At 38.4% G+C, this 21,438-nt stretch overlaps 1 protein-coding gene across 2 annotated transcripts in view; it reads right to left on the bottom strand.

Annotated features, from left to right (window-relative positions):
• The window catches only part of RNF130 (ring finger protein 130), a 50,470-nt gene that overhangs the window by 28,187 nt on the left and 845 nt on the right, over positions 1–21,438 (bottom strand). For both annotated transcript variants that reach the window (XM_050905314.1, XM_050905315.1), the window contains one exon: positions 11,829–12,023. In XM_050905314.1, the coding sequence (XP_050761271.1) occupies positions 11,829–12,023 (195 nt within the window). The remainder of the gene's footprint in view (positions 1–11,828; positions 12,024–21,438) is intronic.

Below are 21,438 nucleotides of genomic sequence, written 5' to 3'. Positions count from 1 at the left end.
CTATCCTCAGTTTTCAGAGCAAGTTCCCTAGCATTGGTGTTGTGGACTGTGCTGACAGAACTACTCAGAAGAATCAAAGCTGATAATCTCAGAAATTAAGATTTGCACAATAATTAAAAAAGTATTCCACAGCCCCAAAATTGTTTTCCCCAAGAAATTTCAACTTTTCTTTATTTAAAATTGAAATTGTAAAGACATTCATGCCTTGTCCTAGGAACATGAGTCTAACTAGGAAAAGAATGTTTAGTGTTTCCTTCTGAATGAGTATTCTTGAAACAAGTGTCACAGTAACTCAAAAGCTTTGAATAGCAACCAAAACCCAACACAATTTATGGATACAAGTTATTTAATCACTAGTATACCACAGATTCACACGAGGTCCACTTTAGTCCAGCTCTCCAGAGACACTTCAGTTCAAGATATACTGAGTCTGGTTTCATGCAAACTAAACAAGATATTTAATAGGCAGCAAAGCTCAGAAACAGAGTAAAAATCCACCACTTGCTTTATTTTCAGGGGGAATCTACTCTGATTCCTATTTGTCCGGTTGGGAAGAGAGTCCCTGCCCAGACTTGCAGCACTTAATTACAGGACAAGAGCCACCTTTCCTGCAAAAGTCTGTACGTAGATGCAGCACGTGCTCCTGCAATCCTGAAACCCTGCAGCTCAGATAGTGCAAGATCAATCAAGAGCAGATAATTTATACCGCTTGATATCTTCCCTAGGCTTCACTTCTGTTCTTCATACCTAGTTCGGATAGTGAAGAAAGGCAGGGAAGGGTGCGGGGGGACTGTATTCCCCAGAGCACATGTTCTGCTAAGCTTCCCCAGTAGGTATTTATTTGCACCGAGGAATTATGTTAGTATCAAAATATCAGTCAGAAGCACTCAATGTAGCATTCTGACATGATTTACAGTTATCTGCAAAGCAAAGCTGACCAAGATCTTCCGATACTAGTCCAGTTCTGTCTGAATCAAAAGCTGAAGCCTCTACCTATTCCCTGCTGCCCAGGGAATGTGACAAAGCTGACAATCTGTCATGCATTTTATATAAAGCCCAGCACAAAGGGAACCTCTGGCATCACTGCAAAGTGATTTGCATTCCAAATGACTCAACTGGGAACAGCCAAAGTGCTACTGCTGCTTCTGACCCTGCAAGAGCCAAGGAGAAACGCAGAAAAGAAAAATAAATTGTGCCTGTTTAACATACTGAAGCTCAGTGGAAACTGGGACTTGGTTCATCCATATTTTTGTCAGGGGCATCACTCTAAATAATTTTAGCAAGAGCTCCCTGTTTGAGAACAATTGGGGGCAGGAGGAGACAGTGACTCATTTATTTTAAGCACCTTGAAACCTTGCATTTCTGAAACTTAAACAGAAAAATACATCCTCAGGTGAACACAGAAAGACTGATAGTGTTTGTAAAAGTTAGAATGTGGTCTTACTATATAATCTTATGAAAAGCAATACTCTCCTCAGCCAAGAACACAGTGTCCAGAGAAAAGAAGCTGGAATGCTAGCTAAAGCCAATGAACTACATACTCAACCACAGATGACAAGCTAGGACAGACGGTAGACATAAGATAAATATTGATGCCTGTAAATATAAATCATTTAATTGCTATCATCCAAGCCCAGACAGCTCTTTCTAGCTTGCAATTTTAGCATGTGCATGTTTAATTACGATAGTTATACAACTTTATGTATGAAAAGGGATGAAGTTGCAATTAATCATTAAATCTGTGTAATATTATGTTGGAAGAGGAGAAGAGAGAAGGACTTAAAAGCTGAGATGACACTAAAAACAAGAAGACGGGAAAAACAACAACATCCAGAAGTTTCCTGTAGAGCTCCTAAGGAAACTGCTTTGCTCTCTCACTCATCTATCCATATCTTGTAGCAATTCTAAAAGGACACATTTAGAAAGTCAATAAAAAGTCATCTCAAAGAAAGATTATAGTCCTATCACAAGCAAATAATTGTTTCCTTTTGTGTTTGTTTTGTTGATTCTTGACTACCAAAATGTTTGTCTGAAGCTCAAAATATGGATAACTATGGCCAGGATACCAAGCTAAAGACAGGCATGGTTCAAAGAGCAGACTTCAGACACCTTCCATCCATCTACAGTCCCTTGGAGGATGCAGGGAATGGCAGTCTGGCAAAATGCAACTGCCAAACAGCTGATCTTTTTTCCTGGGCTTGTGAACAGCCCAAGCAGCTGTTTGGTCAATACTTGAGCTGAAGGACAGGTGAGACAATTCCTCCTGGGCATATGAGCAACCTGGCACCAAACTGCTGCTACTGCTGCAATGCTTCAAACCACCTTCTTGCAGATGGGGAGGGCAAAAACTTAGATCCCATCTCAAGCGTGGCAAATGTTGCACCACCTGTAAGAAGCACTGAACTATTTTGATTTGATGTAACAAGGTTTGCAGAGAACTGAGAATTAAGTCAGACACTCATAACAAAGGTTAGCATTTTTCTAATGGCTAATACTTTCAGCTAAAGTCCTTGTAATTTCCTGTCTTTGATAGCGTCTGCTGATGCTGCAGACACAGCATGAAGCAGATAGACTGCACTCATCTCACGCTTGTGAAAGAATATCGTTCTCTCTTTAAATAGCAGACAATATTTAATTGTAACTGAATCCTTTCATGACTTCATTCTGAAAAACCTAAACTTAACACGCATTTATCTGAATAATTCTGCTGGTGGAAGTTGCAGAGTACTTCCTTAAAAAAAGCAAAAAAAAATTCTCACCTTCCTAATAAAGGTAAAGAACGGTGCAGACAGTCACTTGCAGGCTGGATTCAGGGCATGATTCAGATATTGAAATGCCACTGCCTATTCCACTGCAACAATCGGAACATCACAATGATAATGTAATTGGAAATAAAACTGCCCATCTTCACAAACCAGACTTCCCTATTCTTCTATTAAAATCCTGTAACTGTATGCTAAGCATTTCTGAACACGTTATATCCGAAATAAAAATACAGCAACACACACTATTCAGTACCCAGGAAAGGGATCAGTCCTATCAGTGTGAGTGACAGATTTCTTGGAATAACATTAAGTAACAGTGAAACCACTCCAACAGAATTTGGGAGCCCACAAAACGTCAACAAAGAAAACAGGAAAGCACAAATGAAGTGCTATGGTTATACATGAGGTTTTGAGAGACCAAGCAAGTTCTGTGAAAACACCAGAAGACATCTGAGCTGCAAGGGAGCAGAGGCAGAAGCAAGAATTACCCCTACAAGGTAAGGGATTTAGCCACAGAGGATATAATCCATGGAACCCACAAGGTGACGTAAGGGAAAGGGAAAAGACACTGAGCTGTATGCAGAGCTGCACTGCTAGAAAAGGTGGGCTTGGGGAGCACAGCTTTTAAATATAAATTCCATAGTACTTAACAACATTGGGGAAAAATACACAAATTATTCAGATACCTTAAAATTTTAGTCTGATACAAAACAGAGAAATTAGTCGTGAAGAGTAAGTCTTACATTCTAAAATACGCTTTTGGAAAAGCGGATACCAAGAGGAAGAGCCTTGGCATATCTTCAGAGTGATTAAAACAGGTCTAGCTGCACATATTTTTATTTTGATCTAATCAGAAAGTAAACAAGAGCACATCCAAGCTGTCAACACACGAGTGCAATCTCAAGAGTAAAATATGTTGTTTGAGATGTCCCAAATCAAGTATTTCTGAAAACATGGAAAACCCGTAATATTTGTCAGTTTAGTTCTAAGCAAGGCAAGAATTTAATGCCAAGAATATACATCAATTTTTAAATGACACCGTATAGCATTTTAAAACATTTGTCTTCCTGTTGCCTTTATAATATTGAAAATGTTGAGTTCTTGTCTGTATGTAAACATTTACTTTAGGATGCCTATTTTATGTAGTGTCAGACACTAGAACAGATGTTACAACACTACCATGAGAAAAATTGTAAAGGACAGCAGTATATGAAACCATTACCTAAAAGTTAGTCTTTCACAGGACGCATCAGTTGAATACAACCAGTGGAACAACTAGCTATCCCAAAACATCAAGCGGATATTTGCAGAAATCACAAGTCTTTGCTACACAAATCTATGCAAAACAACCTGGGAAAGAAAAAAGCTGCTGAGGTTAAAACTTGAATTCTGACTGTCTACTTAAGAGTACAAAGAAGCAGATATTCAAGTTCAGTGAGGAACAGGCTTCTATGAACTGCAACCGAAATACAGTCAATTTATGTCTGAAGAACACTCAAGACACTTCTCTGATTGCAGCAAAAAGAGCTTCAACAGATTTTACTCTGCCAGGCTAAGAAAGGGCACTGCACTATGCCCTCTAAATATGATCACATACACTTTAGTATTTTGCAAAGTACCACGCATTGCTGTACTGCTAATAGACATGTGATGGACATTCACAAAGTTCTGCTCCTTTAAGAGAAACAGGTATATGATTGAGGCATATGATTAGAAACCCAGAAACAGCAAGAGTAGCTTTCCAAAGATGGGTGTGACACAATTAACTTCAAAACACATATTAAAGCCTAATCAGATTCTTGTTGTGCTAGCCTGTAGCACATTTAATTAAGTCCATAGGTGATAAATAATAATCTTATAAGCAGAAATGATCTTTCCAATGCCCACTCTCCTTCATTAAACAAGAAACAATGCCTCAGTATAACGTTCTTGCCATATTTTCAACCAACTTCATAATCTATGACCAGAAGTTCCCAAAAGGAGAGCTAAACAGCAAAATCAGTTGAGAAATATGGCCCAACAGTTGGGCCATATGTAGATGACAACTGCTGACACATTATTTCATAACCCAGTTGCTCTATTCTGACACTCAGGGAGATGTTGCTTAAGGAGAAATCTGCATAAGATCAAAACAGGTAGTCACAGTTAAACCTTCCTGCTTCATTCACAAGTCCAAATCACGCTGATACACGTGAGATGGTGGAGCTATGCCCCTGCATTTCCTCAAGCCTGACAACGTCCATCTGTCTCTGCTACACCCAGCGTACCCTACTCAAGAAAACCGACAGTTACAGTCTCTCAAAGATACAATACAGTATTAGTATGTAGAAGAGAGGCGTTAGACTTCGGCTTCACTGCAGATCATTTCCTCTCCATCAACCTCACCCACAGAGCTCCTCCTTATCTTCTATCGTAAGTCATATGACAGTAAGCACTGTCAGAAGAATTAAGATCCTTCTATCAAGCTACAAGACGCACCCACCTCTTCTCTAAGACTCCCACAAGTTCCTGAATCTCTGCCTCATCTTGTTTTTTGAAAGCAAAAATAAGCTGTTTCTGATGGGCACCAGGAGGACAGATTCATGGCTGGGCTGAGAAGGGGGGAGCACCCAAAGGGAGAATTCAAACATCTCTAGAACTAGAACTGCAGCAGAGTTCACTTAAAGTGGTAAGGACACTAGGTTCGGGGGTTTGAGTTTTGTCGTCGTCCCCCCCCCCCACTTTTCACTGCCTCGATCATTCTACTTATATCACATATTCCCTTTCTGTAGAAGGACTTTTATCTTCTGGGAATTATATTTATATATATTTTTTAATGCATGTGACCTTTTGGGTTCTTTACACTAGGGAAAACCAAGCCTAGATACGGGAAAAGCAGACAGATGTTGTAATGATTTTATAGACATTTCACACAACTTTTTTCTCTTTTAGCAATGCTTCTTTGTTTCTACTTGCACTACTTTTTTTTTGAAAAGGAAACCGACATTCCACTTAAATAATGCCAGAAGAATAAAAAAAACTTGGTACAAAGGAATTTGTAATTTTATCATCTCCTTTCCACAATCTGTGCACAGATTTTTTTTTTTCTTTCACTCACATAGTTTTACAAGGCTTTTAACTATGTATTATGGTGAGTAAACTGCATTTGCAGTTCTATTTAATGAATACTTTTACTGTTAAGGTATTTGTATGCTAACAAAGTAGACCAAATTTTATATTCAAACCTTGAACAAATGCAAATTAATAAAAAGCAGAAGAGTCACATAAAGCTTTGACTAGGGAAATGGTGTAATCTTAACACATGACACACTACCAAAAAAAGGTTCCTCATGTTACAATTTCACTTATTTCCGAAATACGTTTTTCTATCTTCAAAAGATATTTCTGCTCATTTGAAAACAACCTTTCTTCATGTATACTTCTAAACAATGTCCAAAACCTGTTACCTTAGATCTGGATTTAACACCCAATCATTGATTACAGTGTCAGTGTCTTGATTAAGCAATAATATTAATGTAATGTAGACCTTACTGCTCCATTCATCAATTTAAGACACACTTGGATTTTGATGACTAGAAGTCTCCGTAACCTTGCATTCTGTAGTGTGACTAGGTGCTAGTAGGTGGCTTCCATTTTGCTGTTTCTGGATAGCAGTTTGTATTCCCACTAACAGAAGCTGGAGCTAAAAAACCCAGGGATTTCTAAAAAGGGTGATCTGTCATGCTCATGTATTTTCTTCTATCTACAGACAACTTCCATACAGATCCATCAATCTGGACAGTCATTCCAAACAAATTCAGCAAAGCACAAAAGAGAAATGGCAAGAGAACCGTACCCAAGGACACTTTTAGAGCTTCATAAACAGCATATTCATAGATTAATATCATAAATTTGATTCCACTGAATCCATAGATTTTGGGAATTACTCTGCTGCTGGAGCTCAGACTTTGGATAAGAAAAAGAATGTAATTACTTACAGTCACTAACAGTCCCGTGGGCCTTTTCACAGTCACAGAACTAATTACCCTTTCAGCTGGCTAAGGAAAAATGAGCCTAACTGCTGTTATTTCAGTTGTGGATGAGGCATATACCACACAGAAACACTGGTAAGAAGTTCTGCAAGGCACTGAGGCTATGTTAGCTTTGTAAAGGGGTTTCCCTGGCTTGTCTTGAAGAGACAAGTGCTTCCTTATGGTCCAGAATCTGTGCTTCAAACACACTCCTCTCCACGTCTCGTTAAGTGTCAGACACCTCCATCTACTGTGTGACAGATTTTCCTCATGGATACACCTCCAAGAAATGCAGTGGGAAACAGGATTAACTATAATGCTGTTGACACTTATTCCCCACAGTTTCAATTAGCAAATATAAACGATATAAAATGATCAAAGACATGTAAACTATGGTTAGATTACTGATTTGTTTGCCTTTTTTAAAGCTTCAACTTTAATGACTCATCTCTCCCTCCTTTTCACTAATATTTCAGGGTAAATTAGTAAGTTATAATAACAATATTGTAATATACAATAAAATTAGTTTTGAGCTGTGGATTAAAAGTAGGGAAAGTTTTGCAGTGGATTTGGTATAGAGCTGAAATATTCGTCGGCACACATTTGTGCAAAATAATCTGCAATGCACCCTGCCACAGCTTTCACGCATCAGTTCAGCTTACAGTTACATAAAGAGACATTTGTGAGAAAAAGGCAAGCAGCAGAGGAAGAGATGTGCTGCATGCAGTGAGAGTGCCACAACAGAGGAGAGCGGCATTTCGACTGCCGGATCTCTGCAGTCTACCCTACCCACTCCGACTTAGGGCAAGAACATGGAATAGCCATTAGATGGCAACAACTCCAAATTACTTCCTGTCCCTTCTGCCTCTGACCCAGTGCCCTAAAATAATCCACACAAAATACACCCAGTTTTATCACAGTTCAAAGCAAGTACAGACCTTGCTTCCTGTGCTACTGTGCTTTTTAAGCGAATACAGGGCCATGAGAAATCCTCCCCTTGAAAGGAAACTGTTTCTGGGAGCCAGTGTTGGGCAGGTCTCCCACAGTACTACAGCAGGAGAACGTCACCTTCTGTGCCCATCACTGAACAGAAACACCTTCTTGCAGAAAACAAATGCACTGTTTCTTTAGAAGTGCAATGAAGATAGATCCTGATGAGAATTCTGCAGCTTGTTCTAAAGACTTTAAAAGATTTACTTGTATCAGGTAAATCCTCTGAAAAAGGTGGTGTATTAGAAGTTGTTTAAATACTTCTTCAGCACTCATAAACAGCAGTTACTGGAATCCAGCAACTTCATTTTGACATTCTCTTCTATATTTGTTTACCTTTTTCTGTCTATATTTGTTCCATAAATTCTGAGTATGAAATTTTAACTTCAGAGTCTTCTTTGGCTTATATTCTTTTCTACAAATCCAAATAAAAGTCTAGATTTTAATACAGAAGTTCAATATCAAATTCAACTATTTTGTACTTGACAGGACTGTCTCCACCATACACAAACAAAAAAAAAGAATTAAAATGCTATTTTACCTGCATTTCCTTCCTATTCCCATAACTGATTATGAAGGAGACAGCTACTACATATTTTCTCTACCACATAGGCTCTTTTTTACATTAGACAGTATTTGTTCTGCTTTAACAGAAGTAGCAAGCAAAACCACTCATAAAACTGCCTTCCTGTCAGTGATATCATAGTCTAACATAACCTATGCTGGGAAAGATGTCCTTCACTTAGGTTGATAGAGGACATCTACAAGAATGTGTAAAATAAGGTTATTTTATGTGCACCAACTCCTTGAGGTTAATACCTACTTTAAAACTCAACTTGAAGTTGAAGGGGCAGAGACTTAGTGGACTACCACACAAGAAAAAGCAAATTCTGATATTAGCAATAGAAACTGTTCATTTGACACAGTGATGATAGACTGATTCAAGAGTGGCAGTTGTTATCTAGCCACCAGAAGGAATTTATATTCTGCTAAGTAATATGTTGAGTATGAACAAATTTCTATAAGACTAAAATTTTCAAATGTGTGTTCAAGCATAAAATAACTTGGATAAAATATTAATCCCATAGGTGAGAACCGCTTACTGAGCTCTTTTCATAGGGAATCACCTCTCTGCAGGTGGGCAACATACATAAATCTATATAATATTTTACTTTTTAGCACAGATGTTGCTTAAGTGGGTTTTTGGAATTCATGCAAATATCGAAGTGGGAAAGCGTGCAGTTCACAGAGTGTGCATAATCAGCAGTCGCCGCTTTCCTCTCTGCTTCACCAGGAAGCCAGAACATTCCTAAAGCTTGGTATGCAGCAGTATAAAAATTATGTTATAGTGCTATAACGTGACACAAGGTCTACTTTCACCTGTCTATGGAAAGAAAATGTAGAGCCATGAACCTGGTCATCATAATAGTTGCAAAATTGTCTTGTGAAGAACGTATTTTTAAAAGAAAAGAGGAATACTACACAGCACTAGACATCATACGGAAGTAAGAACAACTTGGTGGCGCACCTTCATTTTCACTTTATATCAACTCTGTTTAACACATATTTAACTGAATCAGCAGCAGAACAGCTATCAAATACACACGGTCAACTCCTCCCGACCTTGAGGGATAGAAAATACTAAAAAGAAGAGACGTAGCGCACCATAATATCTAATTAGCAGATGATATGGTCATTCACCACCTAAAAAGCATACAAGCAATGATATGGTTGAAAAGGCGGAAAAAGGAAGACCAGAGAGCGCCTTGAATGTCTGTAAGACTGCTTTACACACAACATTTGTTTGAATAGGCTCATGAATCTATATCCCACTTGGAATAATTCTTACTGAGGGGAATGCTGGATGCCAAACCCTCCCTGTGCCGAGACTAACACCAAAGGACTCGTCTACGTCTCAGTTACACAGACTTGCAGTTCCTACATCAAGCAAACAGGAAGTTATTTATAGGAAGCTCTGCAAAGTGCAGATTGCTAAGGAGGTCCCTTACATGACCATAATGCAATCAAAACAAAAGCCGTGGAGCGACATTCCTCTTCATTACAGTGTGATGCTAAGGTGGTACTTCAGTCCTAGATAATTACTTTTAGTCTGTAGCACAGTTTGAACACTTCAAGTCCACTATTAATTTTGAGGTAGTGCCTACCGCCCCAATCAGTGACAGAGGTTCCAGTATACCAGGGACTGAGTACATGCAGCTAAAAACCAGTATCTCAAATACCCAAAGATAAAATATGCATCATCTCCAGTAATTAACATTTTTTTAAAGCTTGCAGTGAGTAAGAGTAAATATTTGGAAGTCAACATGCTGAAGGCAGTATTAGCTTTTTTCCAAATACCAAGTATCCAAACAGTTGCCTGGTTAGCTTACAAGACACCATTTTTACCAACAGCAGCTCTCATGTATAACTTGAGACATTATTTCAACCCACCAGAACCACTGGACCTACTGATACAGTTTCAAAGGGAACACACTGATCGTCAGAGCTGAAACACCGAGTGAACTAGGATTTTGTAACAAAAGACAGACACCATCCCATCGCTATAAAAGCACCTGCCAAATCTAACAGCATTACAAGAAAGAAGGTATTAAAGTTATAATCAAACCCATTATATGATTTAACACGTAATAGAGCAAACAATGCTGTATTGTTATTGGTAGTCTTTTTTTCTGCCACAGTAAGGTATTCCAGGCCACAGGAGAAGTCACAAATCATTGCTAAACAGAGACTGCAGACCTTACAATCTTACAGGTATTTCAAAGCAAGACCACAGTGGAAGGTTTGGGAGGGTATTACATCAGCAGAGAGAAAAGTAGCAAAAAACCACAAAAGGAAGGTGGTAAAAAGTGTTTCACTAGAATATGGGACTTTTTGCCTCCAGATTACTTGCAAAAATGTTTAAGGAAGGTACCTAAGATAAAAATGGATTGTGAACAGGCTTTGAATTGCTACACAGAGGTCAAAGTCTCCCTGGAAAATTCCTGTGGTATACAGAATTGGGAAGGTCAAACCCCACTAAACCAGAAGCAGCCACAAGACATTTCCCATGTAAAAATGAAAGAAGCAACCATAGCACTTCTTTAGTAAAAGAATTCAATTCTAATTGTGTGACAATATGCAGAGCAATAATTAGGAAATTCCAGTTTCCAAGCAACCCCCTATGCTTAAAAGGATTGAAAATATTCTAGGGGAAAAAAAAAAAATCAGCCAGCAGTACAGCCATCAAATATAGAAATATGCCTTTTTTGATTAAGCTAAGTAATTTCAAATTGAGAAAACCTTCTGGGAAAAATGAAAAATGTAGTTATCAGAACTGTGAAAATAATTTTTAACCACGGAAAATGTTTACATATGAGGCTCCCACCAGCTAAAGTAACTCACTAGTAACAGTGAAATTTTACACATAGATAGCCCTAAAAAAGTAGAAATCCGTAGAAATCCAGATTTTCAGCATTATTCTAGACCAGCCATAGTCTAATTCTAGACAGCTTACAGAGGCAACTGCTTTCCAGATCACTAAGTTTTGTTGATTCCTGTATGGCACTCAAAGACACATCGTAAAAAGAGAACCCTCTGTAAACTGTCATTAAAAAAAGCATGCAAGCTCAGATCCTGATATAACTGTTAACATTTGAAAGTCCCCACGATAACAGCCAGTTGAAGACATGCTACTATAAAAATTCTTCAGGTACAGATGATTTGTAAAACTCTAGACCTTCCATTATATGTTAGCTTTTCTTCTTCAGAAAGGTTTGAAATAGACTGCTCCTAGCATCTTACAGATATTTCCTCACTCCAAAACCCCGACATCCCCACTGCAGAGGAAACTCTTCCTCATTGGATAAAATGTACACTAAAGGAAAATAACTTTTCAGAATTATTGGCTTATTTTGCTATATTGCATATGTGTAAACATCATTAGAGAACAGGCTATTTCAAATAGCATCTGTGCACTGCCAAGAGCTCTTTAGCGATAGTTTATATGGCAAAAGAGTACTTGGGCAAAAAAGAATTGTAGTGAAAGAGATTACATTTTATTTACCTTGATGAGTCATCGTGACAGGTTCTTCACTGGATATATTGTTGTAAATGACCACAGCTGTGGCATTATGTGAAGCTGCTCGCAGTATTTTCTCTCTAAATGTACAGTTTCCTCGCTGTAGTAAAGCAATCCACTGCTTGGTGTTTGGTGGAACTTGGAAACGTGTTCGAGGGTCACAGCCCAGGCGATCTGCAACTGAAATGGGAAATACATTTACACAGATGGCAATGTGTTCAAACAGGCAAAAAAAAAAAAACCTAACTCAAGTTTTGCTGAATTACTTAACTGTTACGCACTAGGAAGTGACTATCCTCTTGTTAATAAAGCCTAAAGATAACTGCGTTCTTATTAAAAAGAGTCTTTAAAAAAACCAAGTCTCACACATTGAAAGCTGTGACTATATACTCAAGAATTAGGCTCACTAACACAAGCTATTTTTAACTCTAACGCAGCTAGAAGAATGAATTCACATTTGAATCAATACCTGCCTAGAGGCTGAAAAACATCAGAATATGGTTCATATGCTATAGGCATTTAGGAAACAGCTGTTTATCAGTCATTCTGGGGAGTGTAACTTTTTTTTCTTTCTAATGCAGTCATAAATATCACTGCAGTGGGAAGTATAACTAAACAAAGGAGGTAGTGAAAACAAGATTTCAGAGTTATCTGCTACGTGCAGACTACTGTAAAAAAAGGACAATATTAAAAGGTGATCTTGTAAAACTCTAGCAGCCAACATCAGCTTTTTAGATAGGCACATTTTGTCTACAAGGAAGTGCATTCAAATTCATAGAGAAACAAACGGGTTTGCAAATACGATGCACTCAAGTTGTCAGCTAAACAGGTATTGATGGTATAAAGCAAGAGTAATAGAAACAGCAAATGCCAGATGTCTGAATTCAACAGTATGCAAAGCTCTTTTATCCTTTCTGTCCGTAATGTACCCTGGAACAACCCAAACCCACACAGAGCTATGTACAGAAGGCACAAAATGCAACGCAGAAGGTAACTTTGCAGTACAGCTGCTGAAACCGATGAGACATTTCTGTTCACACAACTGGAAACACGCAGTTTAGTCTGAAACACTGGCCATATCATTAAAGGATTTTAGAAATTTAGAGCCAACAGCAACTTATAATACAAATATATTTACCCTTTCAAATGCCAAGAGTATAAGAATCTTTGGCTACTAAAAATGGTTGGGATAAACAGTGATTTTTCAAGACATAAACAATTTATTTGCATAATAGCTCTGAAAACATTACAGTTCGTAAGAGCAATTCAAATTAAGTGTCCCATAACTTTTTCCTTTTAAAGAAGTGAGTTCTTCAGCACAGACTATGAGATTTCAGCAAAAGATCTACCACAAAAAATACCCAGTTTAAGATATTAGCTGGAAACAAAACAAAAAAATCTTTAAGCATTCTCTGCTTAACATAGCTCAGGTTAAAATCTATAACAAAAGAGATTTAAATAGCTAAAGGATCTTTTCCAAAACAAGAAAGAAAATCTTATGCTTGCCTAAAGAAAACTAGTGCAGATGAAGCTATATTGTGGCAGTCGTACAGGAAGTCGTTGCATCTCTTAATTTGGACAAGAAGTGCCTCTCCCTGTTCCCCTGGAAGGAGGGTGGGGAGCCAGATAGAAGCACATCCTTTTCACAATTGTTTTTCAAGGCTGTATTAGACATTTCAGACATGGAGGGCTATTTGCTGTATTTCTGTATTTGTGCTTTTGTTTTATACAGGGATCAGGGAAAATCTGAAATAGAGATGCCTGAAGCTGAATTTTATAGAGTATTTTCTTCAATTGCCCTGACATTATTACTTGAATCCCTTTGGAAATTGCTATCTAGCACTGATCCACACACATCGTTTTGGAGCACTGGTGACAGCCATCATGAACAGCAACGATCATAGGAGTGCACTTTCATATCGACTCCACTTTTGTAGCTTGTCTTTGTAGTCTTAAATGTAAGAGAACAGTACATTTTTTTAAAGGAATTATAGTCCTTTTTGAAAATGTGATAGAACCATAACACAGCACATATGCAACGAACCTTGATGTCCTCTGTTAAGATAAAAGCAGTTTAATGCACAATTCCCCTTGTTCAGAACATTTCCACTTAAAAATGTGGGAGGGGGAAAGCACCAGCATACTGTGATAGGAAGTTTCTCAAGCCTTGAAAGCTAAAAATCCCATCCTTCTCCAGTGAAATCATATTCAAGAATCTCAGGTGTGACACATCCTTTGGAAAATACCATGCAACAAATGGCCACAATTCCACAGAATCTCCTCAAACTGTCCAAAATAACTCTGAAAGTAGACACTATGGCTAACATAAATTTACTTAAAATACATAGGATGGATGAAGAACAGTAATCCTATGGATTATGTACAGTTTGCTTCAGTACAATCACGCTCAAAACTAAAATATCAAGTGAAAACAAAAATGGCCACAAAAATAAGGTAATAGGCGATTAGAATGAAAAAAATCATAAAAGCAATAAAAGGCAAAAGGCACCTTGAAAAGGGAGGCAGCATTCTCAAAAGTCTGTGATATAGTTCAGTTTTACAAAAATTTATGTACGCACCTTTAAATTTGTAGAGCTTGAAATTTTTATCTTAAAAACTGACAGAGAAAGTAGTAGGAGATAACAGAAACTGCATCTGTGGGAAAAGTAGTACAAAATTTGTACCACGGTAGAGATCAAAGTCTCTCCCAGCTGCGGACAGAGCTATGAAATGTTACTGGATGGAGCAACAGGATTAGGAAACAAGATATTAAGAGATAAAAGCTTTCCAGATATAGACCAACAAACACCACTCAAATGCATACAGCATGTTATTCCTGATGAGGTGAATCCAGTATGTCCCAATGAAAAATTAACAGCTGACAATATTATTTTAGCACTATTTAAATAATACAAAAACATTAAGGAAAATCTGATTGGTTTAGATAAACCTGAACTGAGTAACTGCAAGTCACCTGAGATTTAATAAAAAGTCACAATCCTCTTTTCTTTACTTTAGCATCCTATTACACCGCACAAACGTTAAGTAATCTTTTCACTTTTAACTAAATAAAATTCAGGAAAAACAGTGGAAAGTCTGAGGTTTTCTGCTCGTCTTTTCAATAGACTTAATACACTCTGAAAAGAGTGCAAGCCTTATAATCACAGTCACTCTTCTAGCATAGAGAGCTGGCTAAAAACATCTGCTATACACCAACGTGCCAGGCACATCTGTTGGCATTGTAAGGGACACAGATAAACGAACAGTGTCAGCAAGAATCATCATCGATAGCTCTCCATTATCATGGCATCTATGCTCCGTTGTCCAAAGTCCAGTTAGGACCCAAAAGACTAGGGCTTGCCAGTATTACCTGGATGACGTCCATGCCAGAATGAAAAGCAACTTCCCATTAAATTAAAGTTATTCTAAAACAAATCACTTGCACATGAAAAGATACGATCAGAAGTCACTCATGTAATTTCATAATTTCGGAAGATATAAACATACAGAAAGCCATCTGTTTCCCTATAGGTGTGCTACTCTTCTGGCTTATTTGAAATATAAGTTATTTACTCTGCCTTTCCTTTCTCCATGTCTACCCATGTACCATGAATGTATTGGCAAATAACCAATTTTCTGTTAGAAGTGGCAGCCCACTGGGTTAAAGAGCTATGTACAACGTTGTTGTAAATATCTCCCTTCCTACTGTAAGCCCCAACACCACAGAAGAGCCTCTTTACAGAAGGCTCAGCTGCAATTTAAGTATCTACCATTAGGCTGCATGTTTGTTCTCAGCTTTAGGAGAGCTTCAGTTTCCTCTTGCAGAACACACAGGACAGCTCAACTTGCATATAACTGTTTCTCCTTAAGCATTTTTTTAAATTCAAGAGCCCTTCCTGCTAAAGGACTAATGTTTGTGACAGCATTTTAGGGATTCATGTGTAAGAAACAATAATGCAACAGATCCAACCAGGCTTCCTCAACTACTGAAGTAGTACTGGCAAGCTTACATTAAAACAACAACAGTACTTGCCCCCTCATCTTTTCCAATTGCTTGACCAGGTCCTTTAGCCTTCCCCCTATAAGAGGGATAGCCATTTTGTGGAAGCAAAAATGAAATTAACAGGTTAGCTGTCAGAGGCTTTGTCAGAAGTAAGCACACACCTGCCTGAATGCAGACTGTCTCCTTCTACTTCTGAACCATGAGTGGGTTTGCTTTCTCTCATATACTGTGCGTTTATGTTGCTCTTGTGTTACTTAGAATGTAGCTGTGATGTCCCACTTCAGCCAAGGTTGCTGCATTGACTGTTATCAGACTTTGTCCCCTTTTCAAAGAAAAAGGCCAGTGCCATGATCCCACACCCTGGGCATTAACTATTTTATTCCTTTTTTTTTTTCCCTTTAAAAAAAAAAAAAAAAAGGGTCAGATATCTTGATATTGATTGCATCTTAGCTAATACTCTGCCCTCTGAGACCAGCACCAGTTGCCAGAGCTGGTCTGTCCCAGCTACACATACAGAAATAATTTTAAAGTCTGACCTTCAATCACTGTAATACAATAGGTGGAGTGGCACCACCAATATTTTGGGGGGCAGCAGATCAAGAGACTCATTGGGAAAGAAAACAGCACAGGGGAAGATGCAGTCCCATGCAGCCTGTGCCCCAAAGCATTCCCTCCCTGCAGCAGGCACTGCCCAGGCAGGTGCTACATAGCACACCTGACTGACAAAACAGCCAGCCTTGTGCAACACGTTAATTATAATCCTGTGATAAAATTTCCAGAAAAGGAATTCAGCTGGGAAATTTACAGAAGCAACACAGCAGCACTGATTGATTCTTATTTCAAGGAAGGGTACTAGTTATTTGCTATTCCGTTAGGGTTTAATATGTATAATATGTATCTTTTCTTTCAACGCATTACTACTTGTGTTATTATCAATATAGTCCTTATTCAAGCCAGTTATAATTTCCACTTTTTAAAAGTTGTGTCAATGAGTTATGTACAGTGGTATTTTATTTTCAAGAGCTATTTCAGGTAATTGCTTTGACTAAAGCTACCTTAAACACTAAAAGAAACTCTTTGAACAAGAGGTAATCTTGTTTCAGGGAAGAAGTTAAACAAAAGAAAATCACTGAAGCTGAGAAGAGTCCTGTAATAGTTCAGATTTAATCTTGTTAGCTCAGTAAGTATACTACAATTATGCCTATAAACTCCAATATATAACTTCCATTTTTGTTATCAATTAATGACTACTAATTAAGCTGGTTACTGAGACCAATGGTAAAGGATGGATGCATGGCACAAGATTTTTCTTCCACTAATCTATTGATATATTTGCTTGTTGCATTTTCCTAAAGCTTATTGTTTTGGATTCTGAGCCAGAAAGGAACACAAAATTCTGTCTGAATGTTACCTAAAGCTCTGCAGTTACCAGGAAACTGGTATTTTAAACCTTCTGCAACTAAAACTTGTTCACACAACATGTTTATGAAGTGTCAGATGCTACAAAATGCTATAGTTACAGTACCATGCACAAGATATACCTCCATTCCTAACACTGTGCCAATATTGTTTCTTCCCCACTTCCACCTTTTTGTAACATATGTTTTTCCTCAAATTCTCAGTCTCCTTGCCCAGCCACAATCCTACTACCCTTCAGCAGAGCTCTCCCCTTTCTACAAGTTTTCTCCAATGCAGCTTCCATACAACCATCACCTCCACACATGCCCTTTAGACTCCAGCCCCTTTCCATCACCCCTCACCCCCTCGTTCCTGACCTACTGGCTCAGTGAGTCTTAATGTTTTCAAGTTTAGCTTTGAGTCTGCTGCTATTTCACTTCCTATCAGTCCCATCTCCAGTCCTAATCACCCTGTCTGCTTCCCGGCTACCCAAGCCAGCCAAGGTGCACAAAACCTCACCTCCCGGCAAGGTCTGACCATCTGCAAGAGGACTTTGAGAGCACACAGAACTGATGTTTCCAGTTCTCAACTGTGTATCCAAACCCAGAATGACATGTAATAACCCAGACTCAAAAGTTACAGAAGAGTCCTGTTCACCATGGAGAACATTTTTGAGGGAACTAAGCCACAAAGCACTGCAGTTTCTACCAAGAACTGTTAAAGTGAGTTTTCAATGGCTTCTAGCTTGATTTGTCACAGCAAGAGGAATATGCCCGACACCTAAAGGTCAGCACCACAACTGGTGTCAGGCACCTAATACCAAAGATGCTTAAAAGCGGAGGTCACTGGAGTGGCACAGGGCTGAATGCTTACACGGTGCATGTACAGGCTCTGCCACAAGTATGGAGGCAGCTACTGTGAGAAGTTTGGGCAGAAATGCATGGTTCCAGAAAGTCACAAATAACTGAGGATGGGACTGAATGAGAAATGCTCAGTAACCTCACTGAAGAGATGATACAAACCTGAACTAAACTATCAGAAAAGCTGCATCAGGCTGTGAAGATGCATTTCACTATTATCCTTCCATGCAGAACAAGAGGAGCGTTTTTTGATAATCTTCATATCCAGAAGCTGTTTAAAATGCTTTTCTAGTATGAAATTATTTAAGTCTTGACAAAGGATTAACAAGCTAGAGGAAGTAAGAAAAGGAACTAGAAGTGGAAGAACGGAAGAGAGATTAATAGAGAAACTCTGCTGCTATTGTGCATTTAAGGCACTTGGAAAGAGATGCATACACAGGTGCTGCATTTACACCCAGTGGCCAACTGTGACCGACAGCTCGCTGGAGCTACACTTTCACAAGTCACATTCACAAGCGGTCATGCGAATTACTGCCATATCACTTCCAAGGGAACATTGCTTTTGAAAGCCAGTATCAATTTCATACAAAGGTCTATAAAAAGAACAGGGAAAGAGTTTTAATACATGTATTAACATGACAAGGTTAAATTCGATTAGAGAAATTCTGCTAAAGAAACAGGAGAAGTGATTGAATATATCATTCTGCACTGAGATTTAAAGGAAGTGTACTCACATGGACTGGCAACTTCGAGAAGTAGTGTATAAAATATTGGGCATGTTCAAGAACACAAGTTAACAAAAAACACTACAGAGCACAACACTTAAAGTCATAGGCTGTGCTATTACAAGTGGTGCATGTTCAGCAGTAGATCATTGGCCCTAAATCTTAAATTAGTAAATTCATTTATTTCCCTGCAGGCAATGAATAAGGGATGTTAACACAGCACGCAAAAATGTGACATTAAGGACATTTCAGCTCTAAAACATGGACGCCCCAGTCTACGCCATCAAGGTGCTAACAGATCACCCACATTTGTGGAAATTTCAAGGGATAGCCCATAAATGGGTGAATGCTTGACATCAAAGCAGTTTCAAAGTCAAGGTATCTTCAAACACAGTTGTTAACAGTTGTAGAGTCCTTTTCTTCTTAGGATACATGAGAGCTGGGTTAGAGCATTTACTGCTCTAACAGCAGAGGCTGGTGCTACCTACTCGTCTTAAGAGCTATTAGAAAAAAATATTTCGCAAACAAGTTCTACCGCAATATTAACAGGCTGATAAAAAGGCATTAGAGCAATTACTTTCAGCAAGACAGCATCATCTTTTATCAAATCTAGATATAAAAAAGCAGAATATAAACGTAAGACCCTTAAGCGTTCAAGAACATCTTAACTAAAAGCATAAAATATTCCAGTCTTCCCTACTACCTGAAATATTTTTAAGCCACATGAAGCACGGCTGGGCAAAATTCAAATAAAATGTATACTATATAACAACCTACATCGAACAATTCAGAAGAACTTTAAAGGAAGACAACTGCTGCAGTGTTTGCTTTAACAGTCTTCTGCTGACAAACAGAAGGACAAAACAATCTCCCAAACAACTGATGGCAAAGCTTTAATGACTGCAGCGTGTCAAAACTGCAGAAATTGAGGTCTGCAATTTCACAATTCCTGCTGTGCCTTCTCACTGAAGTTATTCATCATAATACTTAGTAGCAAGGTATAAAAATGCTGTTTATGGACTGCTCAGAATTTTATTTAGCTCTTCTCTCATTATTAGGTTCCAGTGAAAATGCTGTCAGCCACCCTCAATGCCTTAATCATACTTTAGTGAAGACCATATCAGAAGAAAGCAGAAAAAGTTACACAAGCAGGTTAAAAGTAATTAATATTAAAAGTTTTTCTTGACAAATAATGCAGCTACTAAAAAAATCACGTGTTTTGATACCTTGCATATATTAAAAGGCAGCAGTTTTAAAAACCCTAAAAATACTACTTGCAATAACAGCGTTTACATGCCTAACACTTTCAGGACAGCCTCCTGATTTCATATGGTGGTTGGGGTGTGTGTAAGTCAGGAACACCAGGAAGTAGCAGAAAGAAAGACTGAGCATATTTGATGATAGCTGACTGAGAGCATGGTGAAGGTAGGATTTGAAGTACAAATGAAAATCATTTTACAGTAGACTTGCTCAACGATTTCTGTTTCCTCAACGATTTCAGCTTCCTCACCCTTCCACTCAAAAGTATGCTATATTAATATATTCTAGTTAACACTTTATAAAGCTAATGAAACTGAGCTTCAGTGAAACTGTCAAGCATCTGCTGATGCACAGTCTGTTTCATACACACTAGAAGCTTATAGCAGGCTGCCTAGCAGGATGCATTTTGTTCTGAAAAAGCATCAAAGTATTTTCCTGATCTTAAGATTTGGTAAATTCTCAAAAGCTTTTAATAACACAGTAATTCTGCGTTATCAATTCTTCTGAAAAACTCAGTATTCACCACTTAGAGTCTAGTTTTAACTGACTACATTATTTCCCTTAATGCATTATTCAGAGGTTTACTGTCCAGGGGACAGGTTGGGACCACTGTGATCCGTCAAGTGGTCCGTTTCTTAAAGATGGCAGTTTAGATAATGTCAGGAAGGGTTTTCAAAATAAGATACTACTAAACCCACATCATTACGACTGAAGCGGTTGGTTTCATTTCAGGCCAAAATCAAGACAATACGCTGACTTGTTTAAATTAGTGTTCTCTATAAAACCCAACATCTGTCAGAAAAAAATCGATGGACAACAGCTTCACTTAATAAAAAGAAAAAACTTATTTGGAAGCACTACGCAGTGTTCAGTACCACAAAGAAACGCATTTTGGACTGGCCATGACAGTAACAGCTTGATGGCTTCAGTCCTTCGAAGTCTTGATGGACGGCTTAAACAGCATTTTTAAGAAATGTACACTGAACAGTCATGACTTCATGCAGCTGCAAAAGCCATCCAGATGCATATCTATCACAGTAAGACAGCTATGCAGCTGTTCCGAGATTCATGGCAACGCTGTAACCAAATCCTGTTAACTATCACTACCGACTCCCTGTAATTAGTGTAGAAATAACACCTTCATTGCTCAATATGACTAGCCTACTGGGATCCATGCTGGAAAATGCACTATGCTTTGCAGAGCCGTTATTAAAACCAGCACTCTCAGATCATGGATTTTTTTAAATGTATTTATTTTCCCCTGGGCAAGTTCTTCCTCATCTTTTGTCAGAGCTCTCTAGCCAAGTCTGCAAAGCTCAAAGGCCAACCACCCTATAAAGGAGGCACCC

This window comes from Gymnogyps californianus, chromosome 14 (genome assembly GCF_018139145.2).
Source record: "Gymnogyps californianus isolate 813 chromosome 14, ASM1813914v2, whole genome shotgun sequence".
NCBI lineage: Eukaryota > Metazoa > Chordata > Aves > Accipitriformes > Cathartidae > Gymnogyps > Gymnogyps californianus.
The sequence above is the reverse complement of the archived record's forward strand: the minus strand, read 5'-3'. Positions and strand labels throughout refer to the sequence as shown.